General features: G+C 51.1%; 1 protein-coding gene across 1 annotated transcript in view; it reads right to left on the reverse strand.

Moving 5' to 3' along the window:
* LOC144673788 (cathepsin W-like) overlaps positions 1-16,844 on the reverse strand; it is a 40,561-nt gene that overhangs the window by 16,501 nt on the left and 7,216 nt on the right. The window contains exons 4-5 of the mRNA XM_078535450.1: positions 15,288-15,427; positions 12,521-12,620 (exon numbers count right to left, since the gene is read on the reverse strand). Of these exons, the coding sequence (XP_078391576.1) occupies positions 12,521-12,620; positions 15,288-15,427 (240 nt within the window). The remainder of the gene's footprint in view (positions 1-12,520; positions 12,621-15,287; positions 15,428-16,844) is intronic.

The following is a 16,844-nucleotide window of genomic DNA, read 5'->3' on the forward strand; positions in this document are numbered from 1 at the left end:
AGTTCCCTCTACACTGTCCGCATCAAACACTCCCAGGACAGATACAACAAGGGGTTAGATACAGAGAAATGCTCCCTCTACACATTCCCCATCAAACACTCCCAGGACAGGTACAGCACGGAGTTAGATACAGAGTAAAGCTCCCTCTACAACGTCCCCATCAAACACTCCTTGTACAGGTACCGCACGGGCTTAGATACAGAGTAAAACTCCCTCTACACCGTCCCCATGAAACACTACCAGGGCAGGGAAGTCATGGCGTTAGATACAGAGTAAAGCTCCCCGTTCATTGTGCCCATCAAACAGTCCCTGGACAGGTACAGCACAGGGTTAGATACAGAGTAAAGCTCCCTCTACACTGTCCCCATCAAACACTCCCAGGGCAGGTTCAGCACGGGGTTAGATACAGAGTAATGCTCCCTCTACACTGTCCCCATCCAACACTCCCAGGGCAGGTACAGCAAGGGGTTAGATACAGAGTAAAGCTGCCTCTACACTGTCCCCAACAAACACTCCCAGGTCAGGTCCAGCACGGGGTTAGATACAGAGTAAAGCTCCCTCTACACTGTCCCCATCAAATTCTCCCAGGGCAGCTACATCAAGGGGTTTGATACAGAGTAAAGTTCCCTCTACACAGTCCCCATCAAACACTCCCAGGGCAGGTACAGCACGGGGTTAGATACAGAGTAAAGTTCCCTCTACACAGTCCCCATCAAACACTCCCAGGATAGGTACAGCACGGAGTTAGATACAGAGTAAAGCTCCCTCTACAAAGTCCCCATCAAACACTCCTTGTACAGGCACCGCACGGGCTTAGATACAGAGTAAAACTCCCTCCACACTGTCCCCATCAAACACTCCCAGGGCAGGGAAGTCATGGGGCTAGATACAGAGTAAAGCTCCCTCTACACTGTCCCCATCAAACACTCCCAGGGCATGTACAGCACAGGGTTAGATACAGAGTAAAGCTCCCTCTACACTGTCCCCATCAAACACTCCCAGGGCAGGTACAGCACGGGGTTAGATACAGAGTAAAGCTCTCTCTACACTGTCCCCATCAAACACTCCAAGAGCAGGTACGGCACGGGATTAGATACAGAGTAAAGCTTCCTCTACATTGTCCCGATCAAACACTCCAAGTGCAGGTACAGTGCGGGGTTGATACAGAGTAAAGTTCCCTCTACTCTGTCCCCATCAAATACTCCCAGGACAGGTACAGCACGGGGTTAGATACAGTGTAAATCTCCCTCTATACAGTCCCCATCAAACACTCCCAGGACAGGTATAACCCGGGGTTAGATACAGAGTAAAGCTCCCTCTACACTGTCCCCATCAAACACTCCCAGGGCAGGTACAGCACGGTGTTAGATAAAAAGTAAAGCTCCCTCTACACTGTTCCCTTCAAACAATCCCAGGACAGGTACAGCACGGGGTGAGATACAGAGTAAATCTCCCTCTACACTGTCCCCATCAAACACTCCCTGGACAGTTACTGCACGGTGTAAGAGACAGATTACAGTTCCCTCTACACTGTCCCCATCAAACACTCCCAGGACAGGTACAGCACGGGTTTAGATACAGAGTAAAGCTCCCTCTACACTGTCCCCATCAAACACTACCAGTGCAGGTACAGCACGGGGTTAGATACAGAGTAAATCTCCATATACACTGTCCCCATCAATCACTCCCTGGACAGATACAGCACGGGGTTAGATACAGATTAGAGATCCCTCTACACTGTCCCCATCAAACACTCCCAGTACAGTCACAGCATGGGTTTAGTTACAGAGTAAGGTCCCTCTACACTTTCCCCATCAAACACTCCCAGGATAGATACAGCACGGGGTTAGAAATAGAGTAAAGCTCCTTCTACACTGTACCCATCATACACTCCCGGGACATGTATATCACGGGTTTAGATACAGAGTAAAGCTCCCTCTACAGTGTCCCCATCAAACAATCCCAGGGATGGTATAGCACTGGGTTAGATACAGACTAATGCTCCCTGTACACCGTCCACATCTAACACGCGCAGGGTAGGTGCAGCACGGGTTTAAATACAGGGTAAAGCTCCCTCTACACCGTCCCCAGCAAACACTCCCAGGACAGGTACAGCACGGGGTAAGATATAGAGTAAAGCTTCCTCTACACTGTCCCCATCAAACACACCAGGACAGATGTAGCACAGGGTTGGATACAGAGTAAAGCTCCCTCTACTCTGTCATCATCAAACACTCCCAGGACAGGTACAGCACGGGGTTAGATACAGAGTAAAGCTCCCTCTACACTGTACCCATCAAACTCTCCCAGGGCAGGTACAGCATGGGGTTAGATACAGAGTAAAGCTCCCTCTAAACAGTCCCCATCAAACACTCCCAGGTCAGGTACAGCACAGGGTTAGATACAGAGTAAAGCTCCCTCTACGCTGTACACATAAACCACTCCCTGGGCAGGTACAGCACGGGGTTAGATACGGAGTAAAGCTCCCTCTACACTGTCCCCATCAAACACTCCCAGGGCAGGTACAGCACGGGGTTAGATACAGAGTAAAGCTCTCTCTACACTGTCCCCATCAAACACTCCAAGAGCAGGTACGGCACGGGCTTAGATACAGAGTAAAGCTTCCTCTACATTGTCCCGATCAAACACTCCAAGTGCAGGTACAGTGCGGGGTTGATACAGAGTAAAGTTCCCTCTACTCTGTCCCCATCAAATACTCCCAGGACAGGTACAGCACGGGGTTAGATACAGTGTAAATCTCCCTCTATACTGTCCCCATCAAACACTCCCAGGACAGGTTCAGCACGGGGTTAGATACAGAGTAAAGCTCCCTCTACACTGTCCCCATCAAACACTCCCAGGACAGGTACAGCACGGGGTTAGATACAGAGTAAAGCTCCCTCTGCACTGTCCCCATCAAACACTCCCACGACAGGTACAGCACGGGTTAGATACAGAGTAAAGCTCCCTCTACATTGTCCCCATCAAACACTCCCAGGACAGATAGTGCACAGGGTTAGATACAGAGTAAAGCTTCCTCTACACTGTCATCATCAAAAATTCCCAGGACAGTTACAGCACGGGGTTAGATACAGACTAAAGCTTATCTACACAGTTCCCATCAAACACTCCCAGGACAGGTACAGCACGGGTTAGATACAGAGTAAAGCTCCCTCTACACTGTCCCCATCAAACACTCCCAGGACAGATACGACACGGGGTTAGATATACAGATGAGCTCCCTCTACACCGTCCCCATCAAACTTTCCCTGGACTGGTAAAGCACTGGGTTAGATACATAGTAAAGCTCCCTCTACACTGTCCCCATCAAAAACTCCCATGGCAAGTACAGCACGGGAACAGATACAGAGCAAAGCTCCCTCTACAATGTCCCCAGCAAACACTCCCAGGGCTAGTCCAGAACGGGTTAGATACAGAATAAAGCTCCCTCTACATGGTGCTCATCAAACACTCCCAGGACAGATACTACAAGGGGTTAGATACAGAGAAAAGCTCCTGCTACAGAGTCCACATCAAACACTCCCAGGACAGGTACTTCATGGGGTTAGATACAGCGTAAATCTCCTTGTTCATTGTCCCGATGAAACACAACCTGGACAGGTACAGCACTGAGTTAGATACAGAGTAAAGCTCCCCCTACACTCTCCCCATCAAACACTCCTTGGACAGGTACAGCATGGGTTTAGATAGAGAGTAAAGCTCCCTCTACACTGTCCCCATCAAATTCTCCCAGGGCAGCTACATCAAGGGGTTTGATACAGAGTAAAGCTCTTTCTACACTGTCCGTATCAAACACTCCCAGGTCAGGTACAGCACGGTGTTAGATATAGACTTTAGCTCCCTCTACACCGTCCCCATCAAACACTCCCAGGGCAGGTACAGCACGGAGTTAGATACAGAGTAAAGCTCCCTATACAAAGTCCCCATCAAACACTCCTTGTACAGGTACCGCACGGGCTTAGATACAGAGTAAAGGTCCCTCTACACTGTCCCCATGAAACACTCCCAGGGCAGGGAAGTCATGGGGTTAGATACAGAGTAAAGCTCCCCCTTCATTGTCCCCATCAAACACTCCCTGGACAGGTACAGCACGCGGTTAGATGCAGCGTAAAGCTCCCTCTATACTGTCCCCATGAAACACTCCCAGGACAGGTACAGCACTCGGTTAGATGCAGAGTAAAGCTCCCTCTATACTGTCCCCATCAAACACTCCAGGACAGGTACAGCAGGCGGTTAGATGCAGAGTAAAGCTCCCTCTATACTGTCCCCATCAAACACTCCCATGACAGGTTCAGCACGGGGTTAGATACAGAGTAAAGCTCCCTCTACTCTGTCCCCATCAAACACTCCCAGGGCAGGTCCAGCACGGGTTTAGATACAGAGTAAAGCTCCCTCTACACTGTCCCCATCAAACACTCCCAGAACAGGTACAGCACGCGGTTAGATAGATAATACATCTCCCTCTACACTGTCCCATCAAACACTCCCAGAACAGGTACAGCACGGGGTAAGATACAGAGTAAAGCTCCCTCTACACTGTCCCCATCAAACACTCCCAGGACAGGTACAGCACGGGGTTAGATATAGAGCAAAGCTCCCTCTACACTGTCCCCATCAAACACTCCCAGGACAGGTACAGCACGTGGTTGGATACAGAGTAAAGCTCCCTCTGCAATATCCCCGTCAAACACTCCCAGGGCAGGTACAGCACAGGATTAGATACAGAGTAAATCACGCTCTACACCGTCCCCATCAAACATTACCAGGGCAGGTACAGTTCGGGGTTAGATAGAGAGTAAAGCTCCCTGTACACTGTCCCCATCAAACACTCGCTGGACAGTTACTGCACGGTGTTCGATACAGAGTAAAGCTCCCTCCACACTGTCCCCGTCACACACTCCCAGGGCAGGTACAGCACGGTGTTAGATGAAGATTAAATCTCCCTGTACACAGTCCCCATGAAACACTCCAGGCAAGGTACAGCATGGGGTTAGGTACAGAGTAAAGATCCCTCCACACTGTCCCCATCAACCCCTCCCAGGGCTGGTACAGCACGGTGTTAGATACAGAGTAAATCTCCCTCCACACTGACGCATCAAACACTCCCAGGACAGATACAGCACGGGTTTAGATACAGAGTAAAGCTCCCTCTACACTGTCCCCATCAAAACATTACCTGGATAGATACAGCGCTGGGTTAGATACAGCGTAAATCTCCCTCTACACTGTCCCATCAAACACTCCCAGGACAGGTATAACCCGGGGTTAGATACAGAGTAAAGCTCCCTCTACACTGTTCCCTTCAAACAATCGCAGGACAGGTACAGCACGGGGTGAAATACAGAGTAATGCTCCCTCTACACTGTCCCCATCAAGCAATCCCGGGGCTGTTATAGCACAGGGTTAGATACAGAGTATTGCTCACTGTACTGTGTCCCGTCTAACACTCCCAGGACAGGTACAGCACAGTTTTAGATACAAAGTAAAGCTCCCAGTACACCATCCACATGAAACAACTGCAGGGTAGGTGCAGCATAGGTTTAGATACAGAGTAAAGCTCCCTCTACAATGTCGCCATGAAACACTCCCAGGACAGGTACAGCACGGGGTTAGATACAGAGTAAAGCTCCCTCTACACTGTCCCCATCAAACATACCAGGACAGGTGGAGCACAGGGTTGGATACTAAGTAAAGCTCCCTCTACACTGTCATCATCAAACAATCCCAGCACAGGTATAGCACAGCGTTAGATAGAGAGGAAAGCTCACTCTACACTGTCCCCATCAAACACTCCCTGTACAGATACAGCATGGGGTTAGATAAACAGTAAAGCTCCCTCTACACTGTCCCCATCAAACACTCCCAGGACAGATACAGCACGGAATTAGATACAGAGTAAAGCTCCCTCTACACTCTCACCATCAAACACTCCCAGGACAGATACAGCACGGAATTAGATACAGAGTAAAGCTCCCTCTACACTCTCACCATCAAACACTCCCTGGACAGATACATCACGGGGTTAGATACAGAGTAAAGCTCCTTCTACACTGTCCACAACAAACACTCCCAGGATAGGTACAGCACGGGGTTAGATACAGAGTAAAGCTCCCTCTACACCGACCCATCAAACGCTCCCAGGGTAGTTACAGCACGAAGTTAGTTACAGAGTAAAGCTCCCTCTATACTATCCCCATCAAACAGTCCCAGGTCAGATACAGCACAGCATTAGATACAGAGTAAAGCTCCCTCCACACTGTCCCCATCAAACATTCCCAGGACAGATACAGCACGGGGTTAGATACAGCGTAAAGCTTCCTCTACACTGTCCCATCAAACACTCCCAGGACAGGTATAGCCCGGGGTTAGATACAGTGTAAAGCTCCCTCTACACTGTCCCCATCGAACTGTCCCAGGGCATTTACAGCACGGTGTTAGATACTGAGTAAAGCTCCCTTTACACTGTCCCCATCAAATACTCCCAGGGCACGTACAGCACGGTGTTTGATACAGAGTAAAGCTCCCTCTACACTGTCCCCATCAAACACTCCCTGGACAGTTACTGCACGGTTTTAGATACAGAGTAAAGCTCCCTCTACACTGTCCCCATCAAGCACTCCCAGGACAGGTAAATAATGGGGTTAGATACAGAGTAAAGCTTCCTCTGCACTGTCCCCATGCAACACTCCCAGGACAGGTACAACACGGGGTTAGATACAGAGTAAACCTCCCTCTGCTCTGTCCCCATCAAACTCTCCCAGGACAGGTACAGCACGGGGTTAGATACAGAGTATTGCTCACTCTACATAGTCCCATCTAACACTCCCAGGGCAGGTACAGCACGGTGTTAGATACAGAGTAAAGCTCCCTGTACACCATCCACATCAAACACCCGCACGGTAGCTGCAGCATAGGTTTAGATACAGAGTAAAGCTACCTCTACAATGTCCCCATGAAACACTCCCAGGACAGGTACATCACGGGGTTAAATACAGAGCAAAGCTCCCTCTCCACTGTTCCCAGCAAACACTCCCAGGACAGGTAAAGCATGGGGTTAGATACAAAGTAAAGCTCCCTCTACACTGTCCCCATGAAACATACCAGGACAGATGCAGCACAGGGTTGGATACTAAGTAAAGCTCCCTCGACACTGTCATCATCAAACACTCCCAGGACAGGTACAGCACTGCGTTAGATAGAGAGGAAAGCTCACTCTACACTGCCCCCATCAAACACTCCCAGGGCAGGTACAGCGTGGGGTTAGATACAGATTAAAGCTCCCTCTAAACTGTCCCCATCAAACACTCCCAGGGCAGGTACAGCACGGGTTTAGATACAGAGTAAAGCTCCCTCTAAACTGTCCCCATCAAACACTCCCAGGACAGATAGAGCACGGGGTTAGATACACAGTAAAGCTCCCTCTACACTGTCCCCATCAAACACTCCCAGGACAGGCACAGCACAGGGTTAGATACAGAGTAAAGCTCCCTCTAAACTGTCCCCATCAAAAACTCCCAGGACAGATAGAGCACGGGGTTAGATACACAGTAAAGCTCCCTCTACACTGTCACCATCAAACACTCCTAGGACAGATACGACACGGGGTTAGATACAGCGTAAATCTCCCTCTACACTGTCCCCATCAAACACTCCCAGGACAGGCATTGCCCGGGGTTAGATACAGTGTAAAGCTTCCTCTTCACTGTCCCCATCAAACACTCCCAGGACAGGTACAGCACGGGGTTAGGTACAGAGTAAAGCTCCCTCTACACTGTCCCTATCAAACACTCCCAGGACAGGTATAGCACGGGGTTAGATACAGAGTAAAGCTCCCTCTACACTGTCCCTATCAAACACTCCCAAGACAGGTACAGCACGGGGTTAGATACAGAGTAAAGCTCCCTCTACACTGTCCCCATCAAACACTCCCAGGGCAGGTACAGCACGGGGTTAGATACAGAGTAAAGCTCCCTCTACACTGTCCCCATCAAACACTCCCAGGACAGGTACAGCACGGGGTTAGATACAGAGTAAAGCTCCCTCTACACTGTCCCCATCAAACACTCCCAGGGCAGGTACAGCACGGGGTTAGATACAGAGTAAAGCTCCCTCCACACTGTCCCCATCAAACACTCCCAGGGCAGGTACAGCACGGGGTTAGATACAGAGTAAAGCTCCCTCCGCACTGTCCCCATCAAACACTCCCAGGGCAGGTACAGCACGGGGTTAGATACAGAGTAAAGCTCCCTCCGCACTGTCCCCATCAAACACTCCCAGGGCAGGTACAGCACGGGGTTAGATACAGAGTAAAGCTCCCTCCGCACTGTCCCCATCAAACACTCCCAGGGCAGGTACAGCACGGGGTTAGATACAGAGTAAAGCTCCCTCCACACTGTCCCCATCAAACACTCCCAGGGCAGGTACAGCACGGGGTTAGGTACAGAGTAAAGCTCCCTCTACACTGTCCCCATCAAACACTCCCAGGGCAGGTACAGCACGGGGTTAGATACAGAGTAAAGCTCCCTCCACACTGTCCCCATCAAACACTCCCAGGGCAGGTACAGCACGGGGTTAGATACAGAGTAAAGCTCCCTCTACACTGTCCCCATCAAACACTCCCAGGGCAGGTACAGCACGGGGTTAGATACAGAGTAAAGCTCCCTCTACACTGTCCCCATTAAACACTCCCAGGGCAGGTACAGCACGGAGTTAGATACAGAGTAAAGCTCCCTCCACACTGTCCCCATCAAACACTCCCAGGGCAGGTACAGCACGGGGTTAGATACAGAGTAAAGCTCCCTCTACACTGTCCCCATCAAACACTCCCAGGACAGGTACAGCACGGGGTTAGGTACAGAGCAAAGCTCCCTCTACACTGTCCCCATCAAACACTCCCAGGACAGGTACAGCACAGGGTTAGATACAGAGTAAAGCTCCCTCTACACTGTCCCCATCAAACACTCCCAGGACAGGTACAGCACGGGATTAGATACAGAGCAAAGCTCCCTCTACACTGTCCCCATCAAACACTCCCAGGACAGGTACAGCACAGGGTTAGATACAGAGTAAAGCTCCCTCTACACTGTCCCCATCAAACACTCCCAGGGCAGGTACAGCACGGGTTTAGATACAGAGTAAAGCTCCCTCTAAACTGTCCCCATCAAACACTCCCAGGACAGATAGAGCACGGGGTTAGATACACAGTAAAGCTCCCTCTACACTGTCCCCATCAAACACTCCCAGGACAGGCACAGCACAGGGTTAGATACAGAGTAAAGCTCCCTCTAAACTGTCCCCATCAAACACTCCCAGGACAGATAGAGCACGGGGTTAGATACACAGTAAAGCTCCCTCTACACTGTCACCATCAAACACTCCTAGGACAGATACGACACGGGGTTAGATACAGCGTAAATCTCCCTCTACACTGTCCCCATCAAACACTCCCAGGACAGGCATTGCCCGGGGTTAGATACAGTGTAAAGCTTCCTCTTCACTGTCCCCATCAAACACTCCCAGGACAGGTACAGCACGGGGTTAGGTACAGAGTAAAGCTCCCTCTACACTGTCCCTATCAAACACTCCCAGGACAGGTATAGCACGGGGTTAGATACAGAGTAAAGCTCCCTCTACACTGTCCCAATCAAACACTCCCAAGACAGGTACAGCACGGGGTTAGATACAGAGTAAAGCTCCCTCTACACTGTCCCCATCAAACACTCCCAGGGCAGGTACAGCACGGGGTTAGATACAGAGTAAAGCTCCCTCTACACTGTCCCCATCAAACACTCCCAGGACAGGTACAGCACGGGGTTAGATACAGAGTAAAGCTCCCTCTACACTGTCCCCATCAAACACTCCCAGGGCAGGTACAGCACGGGGTTAGATACAGAGTAAAGCTCCCTCCACACTGTCCCCATCAAACACTCCCAGGGCAGGTACAGCACGGGGTTAGATACAGAGTAAAGCTCCCTCCGCACTGTCCCCATCAAACACTCCCAGGGCAGGTACAGCACGGGGTTAGATACAGAGTAAAGCTCCCTCCGCACTGTCCCCATCAAACACTCCCAGGGCAGGTACAGCACGGGGTTAGATACAGAGTAAAGCTCCCTCCACACTGTCCCCATCAAACACTCCCAGGGCAGGTACAGCACGGGGTTAGGTACAGAGTAAAGCTCCCTCTACACTGTCCCCATCAAACACTCCCAGGGCAGGTACAGCACGGGGTTAGATACAGAGTAAAGCTCCCTCCACACTGTCCCCATCAAACACTCCCAGGGCAGGTACAGCACGGGGTTAGATACAGAGTAACGCTCCCTCTACACTGTCCCCATCAAACACTCCCAGGGCAGGTACAGCACGGGGTTAGATACAGAGTAAAGCTCCCTCTACACTGTCCCCATTAAACACTCCCAGGGCAGGTACAGCACGGAGTTAGATACAGAGTAAAGCTCCCTCCACACTGTCCCCATCAAACACTCCCAGGGCAGGTACAGCACGGGGTTAGATACAGAGTAAAGCTCCCTCTACACTGTCCCCATCAAACACTCCCAGGACAGGTACAGCACGGGGTTAGGTACAGAGCAAAGCTCCCTCTACACTGTCCCCATCAAACACTCCCAGGACAGGTACAGCACAGGGTTAGATACAGAGTAAAGCTCCCTCTACACTGTCCCCATCAAACACTCCCAGGACAGGTACAGCACGGGATTAGATACAGAGCAAAGCTCCCTCTACACTGTCCCCATCAAACACTCCCAGGGCAGGTACAGCACAGGGTTAGATACAGAGTAAAGCTCCCTCTACACTGTCCCCATCAAACACTCCCAGGGCAGGTACAGCACGGGGTTAGATACAGAGTAAAGCTCCCTCTACACTGTCCCCATCAAACACTCCCAGGACAGGTACAGCACGGGATTAGATACAGAGCAAAGCTCCCTCTACACTGTCCCCATCAAACACTCCCAGGACAGGTACAGCACAGGGTTAGATACAGAGTAAAGCTCCCTCTAAACTGTCCCCATCAAACACTCCCAGGACAGGTACAGCATGGGGTTAGATACAGAGTAAAGCACCCTCCACACTGTCCCCATCAAACACTCCCAGGACAGGTACAGCACAGGGTTAGATACAGAGTAAAGCTCCCTCTGCACTGTCCCCATCAAACACTCCCAGGACAGGTACAGCATGGGGTTAGATACAGAGTAAAGCACCCTCCACACTGTCCCCATCAAACACTCCCAGGGCAGGTACAGCACGGGGTTAGATACAGAGTAAAGCTCCCTCCACACTGTCCCCATCAAACACTCCCAGGGTAGGTACAGCACGGGGTTAGGTACAGAGTAAAGCTCCCTCTGCACTGTCCCCATCAAACACTCCCAGGGCAGGTACAGCACGGGGTTAGATACAGAGTAAAGCTCCCTCCACACTGTCCCCATCAAACACTCCCAGGGCAGGTACAGCACGGGGTTAGATACAGAGTAAAGCTCCCTCTACACTGTCCCCATTAAACACTCCCAGGGCAGGTACAGCACGGAGTTAGATACAGAGTAAAGCTCCCTCCACACTGTCCCCATCAATCACTCCCAGGGCAGGTACAGGACGGGGTTAGATACAGAGTAAAGCTCCCTCTACACTGTCCCCATCAAACACTCCCAGGGCAGGTACAGCACGGGGTTAGATACAGAGTAAAGCTCCCTCTACACTGTCCCCATCAATCACTCCCAGGGCAGGTACAGGACGGTGTTTAGATACAGAGTAAAGCTCCCTCTACACTGTCCCCATCAAACACTCCCAGGGCAGGTACAGCACACGTTTGGAAAGATTGTAAAGTGTCTATTGGCAGGTCACAGAAATATTATTGGATAAAGTTTTTCATTGAGCCACAGAAGGAAATATTAGAATATGAGACAAAATGCTTCGTCACAGAGATTGACTTTAAGCAGCATCTTCAAAGGAGGAGAGGGAGAGATGGAATGGTTTATGGGGGGAATTACAGTGCTTAGCAACCCCAGAAACTGAAGGCAGAAACTCACCAAGGCTCCTTCGACAGCACCTTCCAAACCCACGACCACTACCATCTAGAAGGACAAGGGCAGCAGACACACGGGGAACACCACCACCTGCAAGTCCCCCTCCGAGCCACTCACCATCCTGACTTGGAAATATATCGGCCGTTCCTTCACTTTGGCTGGGTCAAAATCCTGGAACTCCCTCCCTATCAGCGCTGTGGGTGTACCTACACCACACGGGACTGCAGCGGCTCAAGAAAGGCGGCTCACCCCCCACCTTCTCAAGGGGGCAATTAGGGATGGGCAATAAGCGCTGGGCCCGGCCAGCGACGCCCACATGCCCATGAACGAAAGGGGAGCGTCTGATACTCCCTTTCTGAACTAGCGCGGGACCTACTCTGAGGGTCTTCACCAGCACTCGTCGACTGAAGCATCGTGTGGTGGGTTGAACGAGCTGCGTGGATTCCCAGAGTGGAGATAGCACCTACCCTGAGTGGAGAGCGAGATTAGCTTCTTCGTCTTGATGGCCCACTGTGATTCCACATTGGCGACCACTGCAAACGCCCAGCAGGAATTGCACTGGGTCCCCTGTGAAGAGCAGAAAGGGACCAGGTTACTGCCCTTTACAACAACAACTTGCAGTTATATAACGCGGTAAAACGTCGCCCCCTCGATGCCTCACAGGGGCGGGGTTGCAGACGGGAAATTGGGTGTCGGTGGGGTCGGGGGGGGTTGCGATCATCGGAGCTACTCGAGGCAAATAAAAATGGGGGCGAGTCAAAGGTTTGAAAAGCCTCACATCTGGCCCTCGGCCCCCATCTTGAGCCCGCCCGCTCCTGGCATTAATGCGGGTGGGGCGAGGGGTTCGCACATTTCCGCTCTCAGGCTGTTCAGAGTGTTTGAGGAGGTTGTGCATCACCCATGTTAACAAACTCTGCTTCAAGCCCATTTCAGCCAGGACTCCCAGGGACAAAGGGGGGGGCGACACTCCTCAGAGGTGAGAGGGCCTGGATGCATGAGGTAAGTGCCCTTTCAGGCACAGCTTGTGGGCCCAGGTGGAGCAGGGGGCTTCCCTCACCGTCTCAACAGGCCCCCTAACTGGCAGCTCCCCCCCAATCTCCTTCCAGTCATCTCCCCGACCGCTCCGCTCGCTCCCCCCTGGTCCCAATCCCCGATCTCTCCTCCCCTTTCCTGCCAGCTCCTCATTTGCAGCCTGGTGACGCCGCCTTCCCCAGCCGACAAGCCGGCAGCCTGTCCCTGCCTCCCACCTGAACGCCTCCCTCCACGCCTCCCGACCAACGGCAGTGTTATTAGGGCAAGTGGCTAAAACGTCGGTCAAGGAAGCGGCCTTTAAGGGGAGGAGGAGAGAGAGGGATAGATACAGAGATAGAGAGAAAGAGAGAGAGAGAAGGTTTTAGGGATGGGATTTCAGATCCTAGCCTATGGAGGGCGGAGGTGGAGGGATGATGAAAAAACTAGGGGTGCGAGGGGCCAGAATTGGAGGAGTGAGATCTTGGAGGGTTACGGTTAGGGTTGGGGTTAGGCTGGAGGAGGCTATAGGGAGGGTTAGGGTTAGGTTTAGGGTTAGGGTTAGGCTGGAGGAGGCTACAGGGAGCATTAGGGTTAGGTTTAGGGTTAGGGTTAGGCTGGAGGAGGCTACAGGGAGGGTTAGGGTTAGGGTTAGGGTTAGACTGGAGGAGGTTACAGAGAGGATTAGGGTTAGGGTTAGGCTGGAGGAGGCTACAGGGAAGGTTAGGGTTAGGGTTAGGGTTAGACTGGAGGAGGTTACAGAGAGGATTAGGGTTAGGGTTAGGGTTAGACTGGAGGTTACAGAGAGGATTAGGGTTAGGGTTAGGCTGCAGGAGGCTACAGGGAGGATTAGGGTTAGGTTTAGGGTTAGGGTTAGGCTGCAGGAGGCTACAGGGAGCGTTAGGGTTAGGTTAGGGCTAGGGTTTGCTGGGGGAGGTTGCAGAGATGGCTAGCATTAGGGTTACGTTGGAGGATGCTACAGAGAGGGTTAGGGTTAGGGCTAGGGTTAGGGGTAGGGGTAGGATGGAGGAAGGTTAAGGTTAGGGTTATGGGCAGGATGGAGGAGATAACAGAGAGGGGTTAGGGTTGGGGCTAGGGTTAGGGTTAGGGTCAGGCTGGCGGAGGGTTAGGGCTAGGGCTAGCGTTAGCCTGGAGGAGGTTACAGAGATAGAGAGGGGTGAATCCATGGAAGGAGTTGGGAATGTCGAGACTTTTTAAATCAACATGTTCCCGAATTGATTAAAAACCATTAGCATGTGACAGTTTAGCTTAGCAGGGATTGTCTCCTTCGCCATTTTGTACGATGTGGGCATCACTGGGATCAGAGATTGGCATTGGTTAGGGGATGGTGGGACTGGAAGCCATTAGACGCTATCAGTTTGTTTACTCTCGTCGTTCGACCTGCCCAAGATGTGAAGCCGGGCGAGATTTAAGATGAGCTGAGGGTTCCCGGGAGTCACAGTTACGGCCCTTGCCCCGTTAGTGTTATTGAATAATGGAGGGTGGACTGGCAGGGCAGTCCTGAGGGAGTGCTACCTTGTCTGTCAGATGCAAATGTCAGACCAAGGCCCTAATCCACACCTGACAGGATGGGACAAGGACCCAAACGGCATCACGCAAAGCAACGAGAAGGTCTCTCCTCACCAACATTGCCACTGCCAGCACAGAATCAGTCCTTAGTCAACACCCAGGCACCATCACCAAGGTTCATCCTCTATTTTAAGCTCGCCCTGCTGTTATTTTTAACCCTTTGCTGGGATTTCAATGTAAGAGAAGGCAGCGTCAATGTATAGTGATCAGGGCCATTGGGATATAGGGACAGGTGGAGGCCATTCAGCCCCTGGAGAGAAAGGACAATATTCCATCAGGCTTATCGATTGGCTGCTGTCTAATCCTTTAGCTTTTAGTGAATTGTGTATTTGAACCCTGGATTTCTCTTTCCTCCTTCTGTAAAGTCCCGAGCTTCTCGCAACTGAGGAAAGAGACCGAATGATCATACTCGCGATGGCCTCACGGTTTCCCGGAATAAACTGCGTTGGTCACAGTTTTGCCCGCTCACGTAATCTGCCAAGGTGGAGTATGTTAACTGCCTGATATTAGGTTTCCTTCCCTGCCTCTACAATGAACGGCTCACCCATGCCCCGACTCAAGGGACCGAGATCGCACATTGAGGCTTCTGCCCTGTGCCCTACAGACACAGAAAGGTAGTCAGCTGGTGGTGGTTACCTGGTTTTTGACGGTAGTAACTGAGTTACAATCCCTCCAGTCCTTACTGTCGGGAAGGTCCTCCATCTGGTTATTGGTGCCCGTTTTGGAACAACTGAGATTGCTGTCTGGCTGGGTGCTTCCACCCTTGAACTCATCCTCTGAGGAAAAACCAAAACCAATTAAGCCAGCCTTGACTTGGTGGTTATTTCTCTTGCTCTTTCTTTCTTTCTCTTTCTCTCTCTCTCTCTACCCCTCCCCTCTCCCTCTTTCTCTCTCTCCCCCTCTCTCCATTCCTGTCTCTCTCTCTCTCCCCCCTCCTTTCTCCCTCCCTCTCGCACCTCTGAGTCAGAAGGCCGTGGGTTCAAGGCCCACGCCAGAGACCTGAGCTCACAGTGTTAACACTCTAGACGCCGTGTCGGTACTGAGGGAGTGCTGCACTGTCAGAGGTGCTGTCTTCCTGATGTAGGCCTCAAACTGAGGCCCCATCTGCCCTCTCGGGCGGATGTTAAGTATCCCAGCACCACTTTTGGAAGAAGAGCTGGAGTTTCTTCTTACATTGTCTGAGGAGTCGTGAATGGTGCTGAACATTGTGCAATCATCAGCGAACATCCCCACTTCTGACCTTATGATGGAAGGAAGGTCATTGATGAAGCAGCTGAAGATGGTTGGGCCTAGGACACTACCCTGAGGGACTCCTGCAGTGATGTCCTGGAGCTGAGATGATTGACCTCCAACAACCACAACCATCTTCCTTTGTGCTAGGCATGACTCCACCCAGCGGAGTTTTCCCCCTGATTCCCATTGACTCCAGGTTTTCTAGGACTCCTTGATGCCACACTCGGTCAAATGCAGCCTTGAAGTCAAGGCCAATTACTCTCACCTCATCATTATCATCATTAATGGAATCATTATAATTCATAACTCACATTACTAATAGGTTTTCACAAAGAATTAATTGATTCCACAGCACTAAGCACCGGTCGGTGTCAGCTTATTGCTCATATGAGCCTCCTCTTACCCACCTCTTCATCTCCAGCAACATACCCTTCTAGTCCTTTCTCCCTCATGTGTTTATCCAGCTTCCCCTTCAATGCATTTATGCCGTTCTCCTCAACCACTCCCTGTGGTAACGAGCTCCACACTCTCCCCGCCCCCCTGGGTAAAGACGTTTCTCTTGAATTCCTGATTGGACTTATTAGTGAATCTGTTGTAACTAGTAATAATAGCATCGCTAGTATTACCATTATCACTAGTAACAGCTCCGATTGTCACTTCCCTGCAGTGTTCAATGGTTTAATTGATCTGTGTTTGATTATGTTATTCTGGTAACTGATCTATGTGCACCCGCTCAATTGCTTAAGCTTTCGGGCAAAGATAAACAGCTGAAGGAACTCTCACCATATAGAAAGTTCTGGATGTCATGGGCTCTGATTAAGACCATGTGTGTGGTTTTAAAGCGTTGTAAATAAGCCTGTCGTAGATTTAGAACTGGTGTCATCCCAACATTGCTCTGACATAAGTCAGATGTGTAAAATATGGGACACTTCCCAACTGCAAAAACAACACAGCCCAAGT

This window comes from Cetorhinus maximus, unplaced genomic scaffold (genome assembly GCF_964194155.1).
Source record: "Cetorhinus maximus unplaced genomic scaffold, sCetMax3.hap1.1 HAP1_SCAFFOLD_468, whole genome shotgun sequence".
NCBI classification, from domain to species: domain Eukaryota; kingdom Metazoa; phylum Chordata; class Chondrichthyes; order Lamniformes; family Cetorhinidae; genus Cetorhinus; species Cetorhinus maximus.